A 23354-nucleotide genomic window follows, 5' to 3' on the forward strand; every position below is an offset into this window, starting at 1 on the left:
AGATGGGGTGTTACAAACTTACAATACAAATAAAATGGTTTGGATGAAATAAATATACAATAAAAAAAAACCTCTGCGTTAAGTCTCACTCACACAGGTGCTCTACTCGTCCGTGTTCCTGTTTAAGTGCTTTAAATCGTACGTTGTAAGTGTAAAAACGCATGTGTTATGACTTAAATTATGGTTTGACCCACATTCACTTCAACCCATCAAGAGTTTTTTCTAATTTTCTATTTTGTTTTACCAAAAAATAAAATAATATCAGGTGAGAAATTACAATTTTGGGAGTATGCCTTAAAGTCAGGAGAGAGGAGATTATAGAAATGATATCTTGTACTTAAGTAAAGGTAAAAAATACCATAGTGAATTCTCAAGTTACAAGTAAAAGTTCTGCAATCAAAATGCTACTCAAGTAAAAGTACAGAAGTATTAGCATCAAATATACTTATAGTACCAAAAGTAAAAGTACTGATTATGCAGATTGGCCCATTTCCAATGTATACATATCATATGTTTTGATTATAATGATTGATAATCAAAGCAGGTAAAGGCAGCTAGTTATATTTCACATCAGTAAAAGTACATTATCAAGTACACTGGGATAGAAGTACAAGTCCCTCAAAGTACAGTACTTGAGTAAATCTACTTAGTTACTTTACACCACTGTGTGAAAGGATGCTGGGAACGCTCCTGATGAAGAGGATGGTGGAGGAGCTCCTGATGAAGAGGATGGTGGAGGAGCTCCTGATGAAGAGGATGGTGGAGGAGCTCCTGATGAAGAGGATGGTGGAGGAGCTCCTGATGAAGAGGGATTAGACCCTGCGGTGAGAAAAGAGGCGGCGCGGGGCAAAGTGAGGACAGCGCCGGGGTGGGGGGGGGGCAGGGAGCAGATTGTGGGGGAGAGTTGGGATGTTCGCCCCCCCGTCTGTCACACACAGGCAGCCCTGCCACTGCCAACATGACCAGCAGGGCAGGGGCATCTGTCTCCCCCCCAGCTACCTCTCTGTCTCTCCCTGCCCCGAGACACCACTCTCTTCATCATCCTCCTCACCCTCCTCTTCCTCTATTCACACACATCATCTCTGACTCATGAAGCTGTTTCTTTTGTACAGTTTTTTCCCGGGCCTTAACCGGGTCCCAAAAAAGGACTTTAGTTGTGTGTGTGTGTGTGTGTGTGTGTGTGTGTGTGTGTGTGTGTGTGTGTGTGTGTGTGTGTGTGTGTGTGTGTGTGTGTGTGTGTGTGTGTGTGTGTGTGTGTGTGTGTGTGTGTGTGTGTGTGTGTGTGTGTGTGTGTGTGTGTGTGTGTGTGGACTAGCATTACTATACTTGTGGGGACCTACATCTGTTTACATAGTCACGTGTGGGGACTCGCCTCCCTTATGGGGACAAATTGGAGGTCCCCATAAGGGGGATCATTAATTTTAGGGTGAAGACTTGGTTAGGTTTAGGGTTAGGCATGTGTTGGTTATGGTTAAGGTTAGGATAAGTCTCCAGGAAATGCATGTAAGTCAATGTAATGTCCCCTGAAGTGATGTATACATGGTGAGAGAGAGAGAGAGAGAGAGAGAGAGAGAGAGAGAGAGAGAGAGAGAGAGAGAGAGAGAGAGAGAGGACGAGAGAGAGAGAGAGAGAGAGAGAGAGAGAGAGAGAGGAAGAGAAGAGAGAGAGAGAGAGATGACTGAGTGACTGAATGATGAATGGATGAAATAATGAGGGCTACTGGTGGGAACACATTCCACCTCCAAACCCAGTCAACACGCACACTATTCATGCAGCCCTAGCCCTAAACCCCAGCTGGAAACACCACCTACACACACACACACACACACCACACACCACACACACACACACCACACACCACACACCACACACACACACACTCACACACACACACACACACAAACACCCACACCACACCACACACACACACACACACACACACACACACACACACACAACACACACCACACACACACACACACACACACACACATACACACACACACACACACACCACATACACACACACTGTCTACTCCCAGTGTGGGGTGAAAGAGTCCATTGTCTGCGTGTCGGGGGGGACGCGCTAATTGGGACGTCCCAGTAATGATCACTGCGCTTCACAACGTTCTCACCACTGTTTAAACTAACCCGCTGTTTATTTTACAACATGGTGACTTTATCTAACGTTTATTCATTTGACCTATGAACTCAGCGTTCAGACACAATGGAAAATGCATTAACTTTACTTGTTATGTTCTATCGAGTATTTATTGACATAGTTGTGTTGGTTCCTTTATTTAAGATGAGTTTCGTCACACGTGAGTAATGTTATATTCTGCTGAAGACGAGCAAAGTGTGTTTGGGATATGTCGCGGCTTCTCTCCTTTGTTTCCATCAAGCCACTTATGGCGCGTTTCCACTGCAGGCCTCGCCCGGTTTGGTTAGGCCTTATTAGGCCCGGCTCACTTTAATGCTGCGCTTCCATTACAGTTTAGGAACTGGGGCAGTAACTATAGTAACGCAGTGTAGGCGGAGCCGTGACGTCATCTTCAATGAGAGCCCCAGAAAAACAACACAGCCGTTAGCTGTTAGCACTCAGAGCTCACAGCTCCTCATATCTGTTCAGAAACTAGACAGAAGTTAAACAAGTACAAACCACAGACTGCCTGTGTCACGGTGAATACAGTCGCTGGTTTATTTATGTCTGGATAGGCCGTTGTTGTGAGTGTGGACGGTCGGAGCATATATAACGTTAGCTTAGCCAAGCTCCATTTAGAAAACAAGCATTTTAAAAGGGTTTTTCGCCTGCCGTCTGTCTGCAGACTTTTCAAAGCATTAATTCATGGTTTTTACTAACCGGTATCAGTATGTTGTTGCTTCGGCATCATTTTGAAACGTGTATTACAATTAAATCACGCTCAAATATGTTCACCTTGTTGTAGTTGTCGCCGCCTTGCCAGCGATTCTCTCTCTAGTTTAGCATACTCAGCCCGACTCAGCCTGGTTGTTCCTGGCCCTAGAACCACGATTTAGTCGGGCCAGAAAAAAGGTGAAAAAGTAGCCCCGGGCCAAAACTAGGCCAAGTGGAAACGCAACCAAAAACGGGCCCCGCATGGCTCGGCACGCTTAAAGCGAGCTACCCGCTAGATGCCTTTTGAACTTTAACTTTTAATGTATTTGTTTTACTTACAGCTGTGATGACTTGTTAGGCTTCAGCTGTTGTTATTACTTAACAACGGCGTGCCCATATCTGTGTCTCTTAAAAGCTGCCGTTGTGGGAATTGTAGTCTTTTATAATCCCTGAACTACAGAGGTGACAATATTTGGCTTTTCCACAAAAAGAAAAAACCTCTTACACTATATTTAAAACGTTTTTCACTGCTTCACATTGCCGTCAGACAGCTTTTCTGATTTATAATGAGAATTATTGTTGGTTTGAGGGGTCGTTATTGTTGGGTAATAAGAGTGTTTGTCAGATCCTGCCTCCCTGTCTGCACTCACACGCCGTCACACAAACAAACGGTGTTGATTACTGGTTCAACACAAAGTCCAGCGATATTTAAAAAAGCTCTTTGTGGATCCAGCTCTCTTTCAATATTTACAACATTTGGCTTTTTATCAGCCAGGAGGGTATGTTCCTCCTCTCACACAGTTTCAGTCAATATTGTGTGTGTGTGTGTGTGTGTGTGTGTGTGTGTGTGTGTGTGTGTGTGTGTGTGTGTGTGTGTGTGTGTGTGTGTGTGTGTGTGTGTTTTGTAGGCTGCAGCAGTTGGACCGTCACTGTCAGAGCAGCGCCCAGCAGGTGTGTGAGCTGCTGGCCAAACAGAACCAGCTGATGCAGGAGAGAAACACACTCACTGAGGAGATGCAGAGTCTACACACAGAGGTACACACACACACACACACACACACACACACACACACACACACACACACACACACACACACACACACACACACACACACACACACACACACACACACACACACACACACACACACACACACACACACACACACACACTGCAGAGTGTGTGACTCACTGTTTTGTCTCTTAATTAGTTTGTCTTTCTCTCCAGGTGCACGTTACAGTTGTCAGTTTACATTTTTCTCTGTATGACTAATGAAACAGAAAGATATGTTTTCTATATTTTGATCTGTGTGTGTGTGTGTGTGCGCGCGCGTGCGTGCGTGTCTTTCTAGAGACGAGTGGCTACTCCGTCCACGTGAGTCCGTCCTGCCCGTCTGCTTGGATCTGAAGTCAGAAATCTCCTGTTGACAAAACTTTGTATATATATATCTTTTTTTTTGTATCAGGCAGATAGGTGTGTTAATCATTTTTGTATTAAGGAGCAATGTTTACACTTTTTTCTGTCATCAGAACTGAAATCAGGTTTCCTTTGTGATTTCTCTTTGGGCAATAGACTGTTACTGTGGTATATTGAGCTATAAGAGGAAGAGGATGGAGTGTTAATGCACTTTAGAGCTAGTGTTAATGCACTTTTTTGTAATACTCCTTTGTTATTAAATGGATATAATAAACAAAATCACTGAGCTTTTGGAAAGTGCTTAACGATCATAAAACTAAGAAATGTTTTTCCTTTATACATTTTTTAAAAATAAAGCCTTTACCATTCACACATTTCCCATTCTTTATTACTTCATGTTTAGTTTTCAGACTTTTAAAACCAGTTGAGCCCTGAGCCTGTTTTTCAGGCCTCAGGCTCGAAAATGACATTCCCAGAACAATTGACCATATCTTCACTTCTAAAAGGGGAAAATTAATAATCTTTTTTCTCAAAGCAATGATAAACCTGTGAGTTGGATGTAGAAGAGTCAGAATCAATATAGCATTTTTTATTTTAAAGAAAATTCAAATTAAATTATTGTGTCAGTCCAAAAAAAAAACATTACTTATAGTGAAAACCACCCTTGAATGATGGGATAGTAGACTAAAAGCTTTAGGAATCCAAACTACAACATATAAGTACCCTGTATCAAGATTGATGCAAAACAAGTGACATCTGACCTTTTTAGAGAGGTTTAGAAAAGAAAACCCACTTCTGGGGTCATTTGGGTGCATTTTCCACCTCTAGCCCCCTTCATCACTCTCGTAGCAGCTAATATGAAATCTCTGTTATTGACATAAAAATGATGATGGATTATCAGTAATCATTTCAAAGGGACACATTGGATTAACCTTCAGCAGCGTTATCGTTTCAATGCCATTGAACACAACTTTTGATCAGAAACAGCAAAAAGGTAAGACAATGTCCCGTGTTTGCTACCCAAAGCTACGTGGTGTGATATCTGGTTTTGTTTCCCATGCCAGTTCTGGTCGCTCAGTGATGATACTTATATTTCTGGAATCTGTGGGATCTCAGCTTGCTAATCGATATATTGTTTGTGCAGATTCGATAAGTAATAAGGGTATTATAACGTGAGTTCTTTGCTAAGTGCGTTAGCATTTTTTACCCTTATTACCCTTATGTTTCGTTTTACAAAAAATTGTTAATATCGTCAGGTAGCTGAGTTTCTTCCCGTTAAGTGGAGATGACACATTCATAGTTTATTAAATGTTAAGAAGCCCTCAGGCGCTGTTTCTTGCAAGATGTTGCGTTTTTCCCGTGGGGTTTAAGTGGTTTTAAACTGATCAGAAAGTTCAGAAAATAGTATTCTTTAGCCACAAAGGAAATGAAGAGTTGTGACCAGTGCAGCAGATTGACATAGTGCTTTATTGAAGCCGTCTGTAAGAAGGAAAATAATGTATCCTATACATTGTGTAAAAATACTAAGGATGTACAGTGTAAAAAAACCCTTCATGTTGATGGTAATCGGTTGTTTTCACATCCTGGCGGCTCACCGGCCAGCAGCGCTCTCCGTTTCACCTCCAGACTGTTTCAGAGCGTCAGGGAAACACGGCCCTCTGGGAAATATCTCACACAGCTGTACAGCTACAGCAGATGGACATGACATTAAAACTCAGTTACACTTTGTAATACTTTTACATGTTTCGCTGCTTTTTGTTTGCTGCTTATAAATAAATGCATCTCATGCTTGTTCGTGTTAATAATCATGATGATAGAAGACCAGAGGAAGAAGAAAGGGAGGTCGAATACTTTCAGAAATCCTTCCAAACGCCGGAGCTGTTTACTCGTTTTCTGCATTAAACAGACGTGTTTTCTGACTTTGGCGCACACTGTCGGTTCATTCACAGACGAGATCAAAACAGAGCAGCTGAGGTCTGTTACATTTCATCCAAATCTGTTCTGTTGAGTATAGATGAACAGTACAAACAGCAGCAGCTTTAAGAGTGAACTTTAAAAAGGTCCTTAAAGTTTAAGGAATGACTGACATGAGTCCACAACTGTTTCATAGTCTTTAAGAGGAACCCGACACTCACGAGGAGCTCCATCTTCCCCATTTACAGTAGTTGGAGGATCACTTTTTTTTTTCTTTTTTTTTTAAATCTCTTACCTTAGAATAAGCATTTTTGCTGCCAGTAAATACACTTGGAATGGATAAAAGCAGAGGCTCAACGGAGGGAAGGAGTCTGGGACATCAGTGGATTGTGAGTTTATGAAGACTGACCAACGGACTGAGCGTGATTCTGCAGCGCTGACCGAGACATCAGAGCAACATGAAAGCTATCTGAGGGGAGATGTGCTTTAAAAATCCTCATTTTCTTAAAAACATAAAAAAAAGCTAAAAATCTTCCTTTAAAGCAGGGCTGAATCAGATTCTTCTGACTCATATAAAAAGTGATGGATGTGAAAGTGCCGTGGCCAAAGCTACAAAGCGGTATTTTATGAACTCTGGTTTCTAATGATTTTTGGCGGGAAGCGCGCACATACAGCTCGAGCTCCTCAGACATCGCAGACCTGGGTCAAAGCAAAGCACAAATCCTTCCAAATACTTGGGAGCGTTTGCTTGAGCCTGACGAGGTGCCAGCTGGGAGGGAGCTGCTCTCATTTTGAACTCCTCGGCTGCTTCAGCTGTGCCAGACAGGCTCAATCGATCACAGAGAAGCAGTCCTCATAAGAGTTCTGAGTGCCACTTTGACTCAGGCCTGCGGACAGAGGACTGCAGCATGCCGTCCTTTTCTACTTTCTGCCATAAAGCGCCTTTGCCAGCTAGTAGCAATTTAATGGATGTGCAAGTGAAAAGCAGATGGACTTGAGAGCAGCGGGGAAAACAGGTAATGTGTCGTATAAGAGACGCCGGCATTTTTTTCAAGGACAACATCTCTGGAGATTTAAACTGCAGAGCGAAACACGACTACACCCCCTTACTGCTAAACTCCAAAACAAAATAACATTAAATAAATTAAATAGAAAAGAAATTCAAGTTATCCATCAATGATAAGAATAAAACATTCAAATAAATATTGAATACAGTTTTCTACGCCTTATAAGAGCACATCCCCGGGTGCTCTCTGTCATCTGTCATCCAGATATGAGGGTCTTCCACAAGTGTTTTAAGATTCAAATAACATTTCAGATTAAAAAAATGTTTTTCCTCATGTGTGTTTTTTGCTGGATTTGAAAATGTGTCACTTATTCTGAGATAAACCATAAGGCTTACTGGCGTTTGAAGACAGGAATTGAGGGGATTTGAAATCTTGGTGGTCAGACTGGAAGACATGACGACGCAGACAAACAACGTCCAGCGAAGAGGAGGCAGTCGCGCTAAAGACAGAAGAAAATCCCTTCTCTTACGTAAAGGACTACAATCAAAATAAACGACCCACCTTACAAACTCACATTAGATATCACTTATCCTTCGACTTTCTCGACTCACTTCAAAAGTAGCACTTACAGTTTGACATTAAACCTTCCCGCTTTACATTCTGTGCTGCACTTTCTGCTCAACTTCCACTTCCTCTCTTGCCCTCAGCTTTCCCAACACACCTGTGGTGAGATTAAATAAGGGCACCGTGTGTGTTACTAACCACACAATGAGATGGGCTTTCATAGCAAACACCTGTGGGATGACCTGGATGGATAAAGGTGTTTGTATAAATATATTTGGGGGGTTTTTCTGGGTGAATTACCGTCTGTCTTTAATGCGTCCTGTCAACACTGGGCTGTCACATGTTGGTCACAACACAACACATCATTGAGACACACGATGGAAACGGAAGGCTATCTGCTTTCCCTCCTACATTCTTTCAGCCGTTTTCGTTTCTTGAGGTGCCTTTTTTTCTCCTTCTCTCAGCCCTAAGAAATCTTTTTTTCTAGAATAATGTAATAACAATAGAAAAAGTTAAATATAAAAGCGATGAGTAGAACAATAAATAAAACATTATATATATATATATATATATAATATATTAAATAATATATAATATATATACTATAGCCATTGCTGGGATTGGTGTAAACCCATTAATGTTGATGAGTACCTCCTAACAGACCATACAAAACCCTTCGTAACAATCTCACAGGAAATCTGCTGTAATCTCGCTCATTAATACATAATAAATTATCACTTTATAAATATGTCATCCTTCTTGGAGCTGTTCACCTGTAATATCTCTTTAATCTTATCACCAATGCCCGGCCTGGACTTTTTTCTCACTCTGTGGTGAATCTGCTCCTGCGTCCGTCTCTCTTTCCTCCAGAGACAGAGAGGTACAGCCATGTGGTTTCAAAAGCCGTGACAACAACTCGTCACGGTAAAGCTTCGTCATCGACACGAAGAGCGTCTCACTTTCCCGTTCTCTTTAGGGACACGACAGAATTACACTCAGAGGGTATTAGAGAAATGAACAAACAAAAACATTCAAAACTAACTGTCTTCCTCTCGTTTTCACCTCCTCACAGATGGATACATCTTGCACTGCACTGTGGGTAATGTAGTAAAGCTCATGGTTTGGGAGCTTCATCCTTCTGAACTGCTGTGCTTTGAAGTGCGATCTTAAACACAAACCTATTATAATATCTCGCGCACTCACACAAACATGACATCCTATAATAACCTACAGAGTTGAGCTGTACATAGCAACAGCTGTTCTGCAGCTTTTCAAGCATAGACATTAATAAAGTGTTTGATGTGTTGCTGGCGCCTCTATAATGATCTGCAGCATTAAGCTAGCAGTGTAGCACCGGGTTCAGTAGTAGCAGTATATAGTATTAGTAGTAGTAGTAGTAGTACCTGTAGAAGTTGAAATAGCAGCAACAATAATAATGGGTTGCACTGAGCAAAACCTGAGTGACATCCTGCTTCAGGATTCATCTCACTGGTGACAACTGGCAAGGCAGCCTCAATCAATCCCCGAACCTTTAAGGTGAGGGTTTGAAACCAGACCCGAGTGTCTCTGAGTCTGAGAGCATCTCTCGGTTTGCAAAAAGCCTGAGATACAACCGGTAACGGCAGTTTAGGTTTGAATGAAATGCTATATCTCCTTCTTACTGATGAGAAGCCTCCTTAAAACACATCAGCTGTTCTCTAAGGGGATCAGTTTAGGAGTTTGACACATGTCAAAGCACAGCAGGCCACCGGTGATGCTCCTGTCATTAAAGGGACATTACATAGTAACTGATCACATCACAGTTCGGATCACCTAGGGCTGCAGTGCAGGATCACAAAGTAAATTTGCCTGGGAGTTCTTTCTAGAAAAGGGATTCACCAAAATTAGAAAAAAAATGGAAGCAGACTGCAGAGGTGAAAAAGAGAGGATGAGGAGGAGAGGGGGAAAATCCTTCAAGTCTTTTTGGGTCGGTCCAAAGCTGTGGGTCTTTCTGTCCCACGCTGATGACCTCAGACCAGCTGTGATGATGTCACCGTGACAACAGTTCATTCCCGCCCGCTGGCAGAGTAGGAAAACTGCGGGAAGTGCGGTCGTCTCTCGTTGTCCAGACAGTCCATCCCGTCCTCGTCGACTAAAGAAACGTTTGGATTCAGAGTTCATTACAGACATAATTCATGACAATTCAAAATCAGAATATGAGTACGTTTTCTGTAACTGTCCCAGTTTATTTCCCACTTACCTTATTTCCCTTTTCTATCGTTTCATTTCTTTCCTTTCCTTATCTGTCCTTCTTTCCCATGCCTTTCCTTCCTCCTCTCCTCTCATATCCTCATCTACTCTAGTTCCCTTAAATTCTTTCTTTTTTCTCCCTTCCTTATCTCTTCTCCTCACCTCTCTCCTCATGTTCTGTCCTCATCTCCTTTCCTCTATCCTTCCTTCTTCTCTTTCCACATTCCTCTTTCCTCCCCTCTCTCCTTTGTATCCAATTCATTTTGCCTTACTGCCATGACTAATACGGACGATCCCAGAGTCCAAACCCAGTGTACTTCCTGTCTGCCCTTATGTGTAGATTTCTCTGTCTTTTCGCTCCGTTGATCCCCCTCAACAACATTATTTTGCTTAGCAGCAGTGTGTTATCTAGTGTTAACAACCTCTGAAATGTCCGAATTGACCAATCAGAATCGAGTATTAAACTAGACCGTGTAATAAAAGTATATAATCAGGTGGATTTTTCATTAGGATTTACATAAGTTGTTGTACTGCAGGTTTAAACGGAACAAAATTCAATTAATGAGTGTGTCTCCGATGTGACAACCCCCTGTTAACTGACTGATGTGCGACCTACAAAACAAGTGGGAACCTCGCATTAGCGCGGAGAAACACATCGGTTCCACTCATGCATAATTCAGCGCTGAAACCGGCGTCTTTATTCCAAAAACCTGTGAAGAGCTGCATGGCCTGAGGACTATTACAGAGACACATTCAGAGTGTCTGTTACCTCAGTTAATTTAAGGTGAAATATCTCACCTCAAGAAAGAGCAGTAGCACATATATTGTTTACACGAGTAATCAAAGTGAGTTAAAAGTAGAATTGTATCACTTGTAGGTGCCTAACAAACAAAACATAATTTATTCAAACTTCAAACAAAACACTTTGTTAACATCATAATCCTCTGAAGTACTTCAAGTATATGAAAGCACATAAAGCACTCACTGTACATTGTTTGCTGGGATGTGCGTGTAATATTAATCTCTACACTTGCTAAACACACACTTCTTCAGATGCTGCTTACTTCTCGATACACTCAGAATATCCTCAGTTATGTTAATGTGAGCATCTGTTCTGCGAGAGAAAGAGAAAGGGAGACAGGGAGACTCACATTTCTCTGGTGGAGTGATCGTGATGGTCTGAGCCGTGAACTCCTCGTCAAAGTATCTGGTGTCCGTCTCCGACGTCACCTGAGGCTTGAAGGGAGGAACCATCTGAGAGGAGGACAAAGAGGGGACAGGTGAGGTTGTACGATAACTTTCAAACTACAGAGCAGCTGTTAGAAGGACACCAAACTCGACACAAACGTTCTTTCTTTCTTTTTTCCTGATTTCTAACGAATGATCCTTTTCTTTATCATCTCATTATAACCTTACACTTTGGGATGATTGTCCTGAGTCATGGCAATAAGGCCATTGGAAACAAAGGAAAGAGGAGAGGAATGTGGAGGGAGAAGAAGAAAGGATAGAGGAAAGGAGATGAGGAAATAAAAGGAGGAGAGAAGAGAGAAAAAAGAGTTTAGGGAAATGAGAGGAGATAAGGAGATGAGAGGAGGAAGGAAAGAGAAAAGAAAAGGGAAGGATAGGAAAGGAGAGGAAATGGAAAGATAAGGAAAGGGAAGGAAATAAAAAAGAAAATGTAAATGTTGAAGTTAAAAGCATCAATCTGGTGCACTTTGAGAGCAACATTAGGAGCTCTATGGACACATCTCTCAACACCCAGATGAAACAGAACTGTAAGCAGATTTATTTTTTCTTTATGGATATTTTACAAATCACTCATATAGTATTTTATACCTGTTTACTTTATTCTCTTGTTTTTTTACAACTATAATGATCATAAAGATGTGCCTTTACCTCACTGGTTGTAGAAAAAGCTTCTTATATTCGTTAGCACAGCTAGCTAACCAGATGCTAATAACAACAAAGTTATTGACTGTATGATCAGTATGACAGATGGACAGATCGCCACTGGGCTTTCAACTAAAGACACAGCCACGCAAAACTGCGGCATGTGGACAGCTCCTTATGGGTACTGCAAGTTTAAATGAAGTGCCGGAGCGGAGTTCTGGTGCTCTCCGGGTGTTTCTCAATGTCGAGTACGCTTGCTTACTTGGTAGCACATGTCTTCCGAGTCACTTGCTTCAGAAGCGAGGCAAGAATACTTCCTGGCATTCGGAAAATGAAGAGTGGAACAGGCTAGCAAGTGTGCAAGTGTGCATCATATGAGAGGCCCCGCCTTACATTTTCCGCCACAGATTTGGGGAAATTGGTCCGTGCGCAAAGCATTGTGGGGATTTTAAGACCACAGAATCTACACATGTGCTGCCTCGAAAATTTCTCCTAATGAAGTACGCCGGGCTCGGTAGAATTTCAAGTATGCTGGATATTGGAACAGTACTTAGGCGGGACTCGATAACGTAGTATACTTCAAATAGTGGCTCTGGAGCAGCTTTACTCAACATTGAGAAACACCCTCCGTCAGCACTCTACCTCTTATCAAGCCCCCAGGAAGTGCTCCGGATATTCGTTGTGTCCAAACGGCGGTACTGCAACTTCCGTATCAGTCCGTGACGTCACCCGGCCCAAAACAACTTTTTCCCATTGACTAACATTGGGAAAGAGACGTCTGTAAATCAGCGGATCATTTTTTAAAAACTAAATAAACTACCCAGTATGAACTATGTTATAGCCCTTATTATAATCACCAAGTCCTTAAAGTTGTAAAATGCACTTAAAGCCGAATCTAGATTTATTTTCTCTCTCCATTCTTTCGAGCGGGCTTAAGGGGCGCATGCTCTGTGAGCGCACATACGGGTTATTCTGCTCTGGCAGCCAGGCATGACGGGTAATCTGTGACGTTTCGCTCTCTCAAAAGTTGGGCCATTTTGACTTCATGCGCCAATGAGCAGCTCTCATAGGAAAGAACGAGACCCCGCCTCCCACGCTGTATCCAGTTCTTATTATACATCCATGCTTATTATACATCCATGCTTATTATACATCCATGCTTATTATACATCCATGCTCTACACCGCTGTCAGACCTTTATATATACAGTCTATGGCCGTTTCTCAACGAGAGGAAACTGGCTTCCAAGCCAATATTTCAAGGATACTACGTCATCGAGTGCCGCCGAAGGACTGTTCCAATCTCCAGCATATTTGGAATTCCACGAGGCCGCGTCCTTGGTTTGGGGGTAATTTCGAGGCTGCACATGGGTAGACTTCGCGTCCTTCAAATCCCCACAATGCTTTGCGCACGGACCAATTTCCCCAAATCTGTGGCGGGAAATGTAAGGCGGGGCCTCTCATGTGCGTCTCATATGACGCACACCTGCACACTTGCTAGCCTGTTCCACTCTTCGTTTTCCGATTGCCAGGAAGGATTCTTGATTAGCTTCTGAAGGAAGTGATTCGGAGGACATGTGCTACCAAGCAAGCATCCTCGCGATTGAGAAACGGCCTATGTGTCAGACGAGACTAATAGCACGTGATGACACGTGAGGCTCGTGTTGTGTTCAAGGACCCTGAGCTTGGACAGGAAAAGCAGGCACTCGCTTGTTTAATTATTTTGCGGTCTAGATTTCTAAATCTAAATTATTATTATTTTGCGTGTGTTTATAAATGACCTCGAGGGCCGTATCAAATGGTCTCGCGGACCGTATACGGCCCGGAAGCCGGAGGTTCCCCGCCCCTGCTTTAAATGAATGCAATGTACACACAATCACTCCCAACGAATGGGAGTTAAATACCTGTTATCTACCTGCCCTCCCGTTGTGCTTCATAACTAGAGGGTACGAGAACAGCATGAAACAATAGCTAAGTGCGCATTATTATTATATCACTTCATACCTTTCTATCATAAACATGCTGCCAGTCCACGCCAGAGAAGAAACTGTGTCTCATTATTTCTTTAGCGTCGTCTGGTCCTCCACCGAGCCTAGAGGACACGAGAGGATTGTTAAAACAAACAATTAAATTTAAAGCAAACAAACAACAGAAAGTAATCAAACTTATATATATCGTCGGAAGTAATTAGAAGATATTTATTCACTTTCTTATATACTGCAAAATATACTGAATAAAATAAAAATAAAAACTCCTGCACAATGACTTTCTTACAGCCGGGGTGTCCACAGACGCTGTAAATGATCCGATCAGAGGACCAGAGAAAGGTGAACACAAAGAAGTATTTTTTTAAGATCCATAAAACATCATTCAACAATAATGTTGTGAATATATGTGAGAGATACTGCGTTTGAGAAATAATATTTGCTTATGTAAGCTGTGTCTTTCCTTCATATGTGCAGAGATATCTTTAGTGCCTCAATATGTAGTAAGAGATCATTTCTGATGTTAGCGACCAAAATGATTCACCTGCAAACTTTCCCCCCCGACCTTTTAGCACTCTTACATTCCTCCCTCCCCACACACACACACACACACGCACACACACACCGTTTGTTGGGGTCTTTGATGAGCAGGCCTGACAGCAGGGACTTGGCGTCGGAGGACAGTGTGCGGGGGAACTTGATGTCCTCCATGAGGATAAGCTCGAACAGCTTCTCGTGGTCCTGGTTGTAGAACGGCAGTCGTCCGCACATCATCTCGTACGTCACCACGCCCAGACCCCACCAGTCCACCGCCCGGCCGTAGTCGTTGTCCTCCAGGACCTAAACAAAGAGACAGATACACAAGGTTTGCTTGTTTTGTAAATGGGACCATTTGTTTTATTGGACATCTGCTTTAATTCTGCGTGTATTTAATTGGACTATACAGAGTGCCCGAGGAAAGGAGAGCCAATATGCCATTGTGCACGAAGGATACATTAAAAATACAGTAAAAGTTGCCCAAGAAGAACAGAAGTAGCAACACACACACACACACACACACATCGTGGGATGGCAGGTCTTCAGAGGCCCCTGGTACAGTAAGGGAGTCACTGTGCTGGCGTCCCCGGTCCCTGGCAAACTGCTCCTTCTGCTGGCAGGGGCAGAGAGGACCGTCCCTGGATGAAAAAGGCAGGAACAGCAGCAGGAGTCAGGGCCGCCCTCCCCCCTCAGAGCTGGCTCTCAGGTACTGTACGGGCAGACTGAGAGCTGCTCAAAGTGTGGGCTGCCGTCCTGCTCTTATTCCCTGCCTGTCTTATCTCGGATCCTCCGTCTTCTAATCATGTCTTCCCTCGCTCGTTCCTTCTCTTTTAAAGCTCTCGTGGTCCTGTTTGCTCTCCACAAGGGAAGTTAAAAGGAGGAAAGGGATGCAGACGCAGGAGGAAAGGTATTTCAGGTGCTGTTGAGGTCCTCTTCAACATAACATGCTTATTAACATGATGAGTGTGTGTGTGTGTGTGTGTGTGTGTGTGTGTGTGTGTGTGTGTGTGTGTGTGTGTGTGTGTGTGTGTGTGTGTGTGTGTGTGTGTGTGTGTGTGTGTGTGTGTGTGAGACAGTGCTGGAGAGCAGCCAGAACAGCATACGTTGCACATCTCTACGATAACAATAACGTCTCACTCAAGGCTAATAATAATAATAATAATGGACCAGTCCGGGTGGACGATAATAGACACACGTATGTGAATGCATTCAAGCACATAAACATCTTTTCGACACCACTATTATAAACTACAGGATGAAATTGCAGCAAATGTCATAATATTAAAAGATTTAAAATATACCATACACTAAGCTAATATCTGCCGTTAGTAGAAGCGAGACAGGTGGCAGATGCAGATAGTACGAGTGTCACAAATACATAAATAGCTTAGATTGATTAGAGTAGAGACGTGTTTATCCAAACTGCAGACTTACTGTGAAAATACATAATCTACAAACCAATAAACCACACATTTAAAGCCTCATATGAAAGTGTGTGACAACTCCAAGGATCAGGCAAATGATAGTTTAATAATTGTATCTAAAGATGAGAAAAAGGTTATTTATGTTCAGCTTTGGCGTCAAAACGGCAATATAAATCCATGAGTATGATATTTCTAAATGAAGGATGCTACATCTGATAAATCTATAAGAAAAAGAGGAATATCTCAGTTTGAAGCTAAAATAATTCCTATTCAATGTAATCAAATCAGAAATCCTGCGTCTTGAAGCCTTACATCTGCGGGAGAGATACTGTAATACCGTCGCCAAAGTTGAATGAAAGTGTTTTTTTCTAACACTTCTCTCTGCAGTTACTCCTAAGAAAGGTGCAGATGAGGTGTGTGTTACAACCCCTACATTATATTACATTAAATGTCATTGCACTGATACTATATGAGAAATAACAGCAAACAGTTTCACAGCAGCTCGATGCTACAGAGAGCCGGTCATTAACTGACGGAGCTCACACACTCAACTGCTAATGATGCAGGCGGCTGCTGCTGCAGTGTGTGCAAGGCAACATGTGCGTGGAAGTGAATAAAAGAGTTATGAGTGCTATTTTATATATGTGTGTGTGTGTGTGTGTGTGTGTGTGTGTGTGTGTGTGTGTGTGTGTGTGTGTGTGTGTGTGTGTGTGTGTGTGTGTGTGTGTGTGTGTGTGTGTGTGTGTGTGTGTGTGTGTGTGTGTGTGTGTGTGTGTGTGTGTGTGTGTGTGTGTGTGGGAATATTGCTGGTCACCCTGCTGGCAGCTGCAGAGAAGAGCTAGGGAACGTTAGCGCGCCGCCAGCTCCAGATATACTATTGATTGGTACGGCTGGAGGGATAACACTGGCTTAGACTGCTGGGAGACTGTCAGACACACACACACACACGCACACGCACACGCACGCACGCACGCACGCACACACACACACACACACACACACACACACACACACACACACACACACACACACACACACACACACACACACACACACACACACACACACACACACACACACACACCACACACACACACACACACACACACACACACACACACACACACACACACACACACACACACACACACACACACACACACACACACACACACACACACACACACACACACACAGCAGATGGAATATTTATCCGTCCTCATCAAATTCATAAAGTTTTGAGAGTGAGACAAACTAGTTAATGTTTGGTGTTTCAGTCCCTGCAGGGTTTATGAAATTCAGAGCAGCTCACAACGCTGTTTTCCATTCTGATCTACAGGGCCGCTCGTTGAGTCTTTGCACAAAAAGGTACAGAAATGTATAGCAATACAAACAGTCCAGTTGGGCATGTATATATGTATGTGCATGTTAGAGAAAGGGTGTGTGTGTTTGTGTTTGTGTGTCCTGGGACCAAAGAAAGTGGTACAGTAGCAGCTCGGTTGCAGGCAGGGAGCAGATTAATCCACACAGAGCCAGAATGCTGCCCCACAGCCTTAGGCATGGACGCATGGCAGTGTGTGTGTGCTTGTGCTTATGTGTTTATGTGTATATTTTAGAAACAGACAGGACAAATAAATAGGACAAGACGGTAGAAGTCACAAATTAGAAAAATCAGCAGGACGCGACAGAAGAGAGGAAGAAGAAGAAGAGTAGAGAAAAAGCTGTGATTAAAAGGTCCTGTCCTGCAGGTCCCTGTTGGGGCGGCCATGTGGCAGCGAGGCGCTGCTCGGGGGGCGGGGGCTTTGGCAGCCTGGACACCACTAGATGGGACGGGCACACACAGCCTGTGGCTATACCAGCCCAGATACCCAGCAGGCTACAGGGAACACACACACATACACACACACCTCATATACTGGGCACAGTGAACGTACACTCACATATTGTCGGTGTCACACGGAGACCTTCTATCTCCAAAGTGTCATCATTTGGAAACCGGTTTGTGTTGACACTGTTTTTTTGACATTTTGCATGTTTCACTAACAGCTGACTGTGCCGTTATGTTTATGAAACATTTACAGTAACAGTACAAAAAAAAAAAAGAAATACAATGCAAAACATATACAAACAAAATAAAAACAGACAAATAAATGGAGTCGGCTCAAATCCATTCCATTCAACACTTGATAAAAAAATAGCCACGGAGAAATGTGTCGACCATAAAAAATATGAGAAAACAGAGAAAACACTCCCATGTGTTTTCTCTGACTCGGTTCCATCCCTTTGGAAAGGACCTCACGCTGCTCCTTGTTTGGTATAGTGATTGTTTTCGACTATCTTTGATTCAATAAAGAACCTATCGAATGCATTGAGAGTACAGTTTAGACTCCCAGCTTGGTGGAGCTGAAGTATCTGAATGTATGACTTCCTCCAGGTGGCGGACACAAACCCTCTCATCTGCCCTCTTCTCTGATGGCAAACATGGGAAGTGTCTGAATTTCACTCCTGTAACCCTGAAATATTATCTCTTCCTTCTCATCTTCCTCTGTCTTCAACCCCCCCCCCCCCTCTCTTTTTAATCCCGGCTACTTTGCATCTCTGTAACTTGGCTCCGAGCAAACTGTGTTATTTTTACACGCGGGCGGGCGAGCAGAGCGTGCGGGCGGGTGAGTGGCGGCGGCGGTGGTGTAGATTTCCAGGTTTTTTCCGAGCACCTTCCTCCAACCTCGCCCATCTGCCGCCATCTGCCTCGCTTTAGCCCGCACTTTCTACTGCAATCACACACACAGCACACACGCGCACACACATAAATGCACACAGACGCACATCCTGTGAAAAATAACCAACAGCCTCCAATCAGCTTTTGGCACGCAAAGGAAGGGACTCTAAAAAAAAAAAAAAAAAGCACAAAATGCTGCGCCAAATTGTCCTCCATACTTTTTCAAGTGGGATATACACTATGCCTCTCCACTGTTGCCTTCATCTCCACATCGCTCTGTCTCCACCACCCACAGTCCTGCAACACCTCGCCAGCTCACTGCGGCCTTCGAGTGAAGCAGCGCTGTTGGCTGGACAGCGGATGACTGAAAAAATTATTACAAGAATGTAGTTTTGTGTGTGTGTGCGCGCTGTGCCCTTTTCCAATTCAACAGACACCCTCGTTCACACGTATAAGCTGCATATTTACTGCTCACCCTGATATTATGGAAAGTGTTTGCAAATTAAAATGCACATGCATAAAATCCACCATAAGAAGGTTTCAAACGTCAGAGGATGAAGTGCATTGTGGGTAAAGGGTGGCGATGCTTTTATGTACTACAAAGACTGAGTCAATCTGCTCAGTTTAGAGATCCTGACAAACAGTCAAGATCTGCATGGAATGTATATATGTATGTAATTCATCAGGTGCATCTGTACCATTTAATGATTGTGTCGTATTGGAAGAGTCTACTTTGTGTTGTGGGTGTGGTTATCTAATCGATCATCATTTGGTCACATATACATCATGTTAACAAAATACCCCTGCTTTATGTAATCACTCTCACAATGGAGTGTAAAATATCATTTAAGATATATATTGATGTTTGATGTTTATTTTGCATAGTCAGCTTTGTTTTATGATTGAACACATTTAGGATTATTGAGCAGATGGATAGTTGTCGTACCTAAAATTGAAGCATAAAAACTACCATTTTGTAAAAAAATAAACTACTGTAGTCAGTAACAGTAATGTGTATTCGTGCTAAGGAATCTGAATTTCGATTTGATGCTAAAATCCCTGCTAAAAAGTAACCGATGGTACCGTTTTTAAATCTCCTTTGAATGCCGTATCATTATTTATGACCTTCAAATTCATACCTTACTTCTGGTTGTTAGAAACCCAGGAATGAAAGGTTCTTCTACTGCTGCACACTTCACTAAATGCATGATACTGTATGGCTATATAGAGTACAGATGGGTAAAATAGTGTTAAAGATCAAATAAATCGAGTGGAAATGTGAAAATACGTTGAAATGTAAGCACCGAGAAATGAGAGAAAGAGCCTAAAGTCCACAGATTAAAGAGCCTACCTCCGGAGCAAGGTACTCGGGCGTGCCACAGAAGGTTTTCATGGTAGCAGCGTCTGTGATGCCCTCCTTGCAGAGGCCGAAATCTGTGATTTTGATATGCCCGTCTTTATCCAGCATCAGGTTCTCCAACTGGGAGGGGAAAGAAAACACACATCAGTTCCCACAATGCAACTCAAACATCAGTGGAAATTGATCTCTTATTGTGTCATCATTTGAAAATCAATACTCGCTTTTTTATTGAATACAAGTCGTTTTGCCGGTGAGGAAACTCATATTGTATTCCCCCACATTGTTGCAGTACACACACTCAGACACACACACAGGCAGGCAGAGGAGGGAGATACACTTCAGGCATGTTGTGGAGCCACTCAACCTTTACATTTTAATGGCTGAAGTGTTTTTCTCGCTCTCTGTCTGCTTTTTCTCCTTTCTGTTTTCTTGGCTGCTGTGAGCAGAGCCAATGCTGCCAGGCAGACACTCAGACATCTACCTCTCTCCCTCTGTGGCATCAGCACCCCCCCCCCCCCCCACACTTCTTTACTGCTTAATGTCTGTGTGGGCTTTTCCCCATCCCTCTCTTAATTACTACACATCCTGCACCACTCCTCTCCTCCTGGATGCAAGTAAACAAACTCTGGAATACAAGGTGTGGGGACACAACAAAAAGTTTACCCCCAAATATCTGATCACTCTCATCCATGCCCCCAAACCAGCCTCCCCTCCCCCTCCCCTCTCTGCTTCTGTTTACCTTGAGGTCCCGGTACACAATCTTGGCTGAATGCAGGTAGTCGAGAGCCGAAACGATCTCGGCACCGTAGAAGCGCGTGCGCTCCTCTGAAAACACCCGCTCTCTGGACAAATGGAAAAACAGCTGCGGGAGAAAGAGGGAGGAAGAGAGTGAGGGAGAGAGGGGGGAGAGACAGCAGGGACGGCACAGCAATAATTACTGATTTATTGGAGGAAATTAGCACAACACAAACTGGCTGCCCGCACCATATTGAGATGATAGATAGCGGAGGGGAGGGGGGGTTGTGTGTGAGGGGTGCTCGTGGCTGGGTGGGAGGGGGGCATCTCGGAGGAGGGCGGGTGGAGGCGCTCGGCAGCTGGCGCCTCATCTCCCCTCACACACACACACAACACACACATACCTCTCCATGTTACCCTCTGGGCTAGGTTGGCATGGTGCTGGCGTAGAGTTCGGCGACGGGGGCCAAATCAAGAGTTTAATCAATACACCAGTCTAGTTAAAGACAGGCCGACCGCCGCTGCTGCCGCCGCCGCCGCCAACACTCCCCCCCCCCCCCTCCCATTTCAACTGCCTCCAGTGCAGCTCTCATTAGGGACTAACTGGCCTTGCCCCCTGAGCCTCCGTCTTCATTTACTCCATTCTCATATCCATCCCTCTCCTGCCAAGACGCTCGTTTCCATACTTTAAAGAGAACACAACTCGTTTCTCTCCCCAGGTGGCGTGACCTCCCGTTTCTCCCCCTTCCTGCCTTTTCATCGCTCACCTCACATTCCCTTCATCTCTGTCTCACTTCCTAGCTGTCAGTTGTCGAGTTGTCACTGTCACACGGCTACACATGTGGCACTGAAATGACACCAGCCTGCTGCGGCGCAGCAGTCAAGTCGGACAAATTACCCATGAGGCCAAGGGGTGCATATCTCCCCATTAATTGTTCGGGGAGGTTTGCATATGGCCGCTGGAGTGATGCTCACAGACCACCTTGCTCAAATGGTGTCCGTGTGTAATATGTGTGTGTGTGTGTGTGTGTGTGTGTGGTGTGTGTGTGTGTGTGTGTGTGTGGTGTGTGTGTGTGTGTGTGTGTGTGTGTGTGTGTGTGTGTGTGTGTGTGTGTGTGTGTGTGTGTGTGTGTGTGTGTGTGTGTGTGTGTGTGTGTGTGTGTGTGTGTGTGTGTGTGTGAGAGGGGGGTAACACGACAGGTGGGCCTTCATCAGTGTACTGGCAGCTGTGACTGTGGCAGGTTTGTAATGGGTTGTGTATGTGTGTGTGTGTGTGTGTGTGTGTGTGTGTGTGTGTGTGTGTGTGTGTGTGTGTGTGTGTGTGTGTGTGTGTGTGCGTGTGGTCACAATTTGTCTTATGAGGTAAAAATGTGCTCTGTGTGTTTGTGTTAGAATGTGTGATTGCTGGTGTTTTGTGTGTGTGTGTGTGTGTGTGTGTGTGTGTGTGTGTGTGTGTGTGTGTGTGTGTGTGTGTGTGTGTGTGTGTGTGTGTGTGTGTGTGTGTGTGTGTGTTTGCTCAGGCCTGGCTCTGGCTGAACTTCCTAACTATCTGGGAGGGGAGCAGGTGACAGTTACACCGAGGGAATGAACCAAGATTGCAAAAACGGCCCGATTAAAAATCTGAGAAATGGAAAAGTGGGGGAATCCAAACTCATTTGTCTCCGACTGTCATGTTGGCTACATCTGCCCCATAGGTGTGTTCATAAATAGACTCAAGCAGGAGAGGGGTGGAGCGGGAAAAACAAATGAGAAGGCAAGCGAGAGGCCAGTTGGTTGGCAAATTAACTGTGTTAGAAAGCAATCGAACAGACACCATTTTGCCACTTCTCGAGTGTTTCCACGTCTTTACATTCCTCTGCCCCGCCGCTACAGTATGGCTGTTCATCACCAAAACACAATATTTCCCTATTTAAAAAAATAATTTGTCTTTGAGAGAGACATGTATAAAGTTAAGGAACCCACCCCACATTACAAATATCTATCGAATGACAATTATATATATGTATTATTAACGCCTTTTATAACCCTGATGTAACTATTATTGGACACACACGATAAGAGAAACGGCTAAGAAATGTGTCTTTTTGGTATTAATGTGTATCCATAGTCACGTTTTAACACAGCTTTAAGTAACGTTAAAGCCTTTTATTGTCATCATACACAGAGTTTAACGAGATTGAGTAGGGTTAGTGAGTGCCTAAACACTGTCAGTTAGTGTGGTGGAGTTGTGGTTTAACTGGCTGTTTAAAGCGGTACCACAAAGACCGGTAACCACATACAGCACAACCATCATGAAAGTGTGTGTGTGTGTGTGTGTGTGTGTGTGTGTGTGTGTGTGTGTGTGTGTGTGTGTGTGTGTGTGTGTGTGTGTGTGTGTGTGTGTGTGTGTATGTATGTGTGTGTGTGTGTGTGTGTGTGTGTGTGTGTGTGTGTGTGTGTGTGTGTGTGTGTGTGTGTGTGGTCTAGCATTACTATACTTGTGGGGACCTACATCTGTTTACACAGTCACGTGTGGGAACTTGCCTCCCTTAAGGGGACAAATTGGAGGTTCCCGTGAGGGGGATCATTAATTTTAGGGTGAAGACTTGGTTAGGGTAAGGTTAAGGGTTAGGGTTAGGGTTAGGCATGTGTTGGTTATGGTTAAGGTTAGGATAAGTCTCCAGGAAATGCATGTAAGTCAATGTAATGTCCCCTGAAGTGATGTATACATGGTATGGGTG

At 43.7% G+C, this 23354-nt stretch overlaps 2 protein-coding genes across 8 annotated transcripts in view; one reads left to right on the plus strand and one right to left on the minus strand.

Annotated features, from left to right (window-relative positions):
• Positions 1-4640, plus strand: part of sdccag8 (SHH signaling and ciliogenesis regulator sdccag8) — a 62068-nt gene extending 57428 nt beyond the window's left edge. For both annotated transcript variants that reach the window (XM_034100470.2, XM_034100471.2), the window contains 2 exons: positions 3763-3889; positions 4207-4640. In XM_034100470.2, coding sequence (XP_033956361.1) covers positions 3763-3889; positions 4207-4233 — 154 coding nt within the window. In that variant the 3' untranslated portion in view covers positions 4234-4640. The remainder of the gene's footprint in view (positions 1-3762; positions 3890-4206) is intronic.
• Positions 4641-5719: 1079 nt separating this feature from the next.
• The window catches only part of LOC117459577 (RAC-gamma serine/threonine-protein kinase), a 64719-nt gene continuing 47084 nt past the window's right edge, over positions 5720-23354 (minus strand). For all 6 annotated transcript variants that reach the window (XM_034100476.1, XM_034100473.1, XM_034100478.2 and 3 more), the window contains 6 exons: positions 20639-20761; positions 19891-20019; positions 14485-14699; positions 13879-13966; positions 11137-11239; positions 5720-9887 (listed from right to left, as the gene is read on the minus strand). In XM_034100476.1, the coding sequence (XP_033956367.1) occupies positions 9802-9887; positions 11137-11239; positions 13879-13966; positions 14485-14699; positions 19891-20019; positions 20639-20761 (744 nt within the window). In that variant the 3' untranslated portion in view covers positions 5720-9801. The remainder of the gene's footprint in view (positions 9888-11136; positions 11240-13878; positions 13967-14484; positions 14700-19890; positions 20020-20638; positions 20762-23354) is intronic.

The sequence above is a fragment of the Pseudochaenichthys georgianus genome, chromosome 15, assembly GCF_902827115.2.
Source record: "Pseudochaenichthys georgianus chromosome 15, fPseGeo1.2, whole genome shotgun sequence".
Lineage (NCBI taxonomy): Eukaryota > Metazoa > Chordata > Actinopteri > Perciformes > Channichthyidae > Pseudochaenichthys > Pseudochaenichthys georgianus.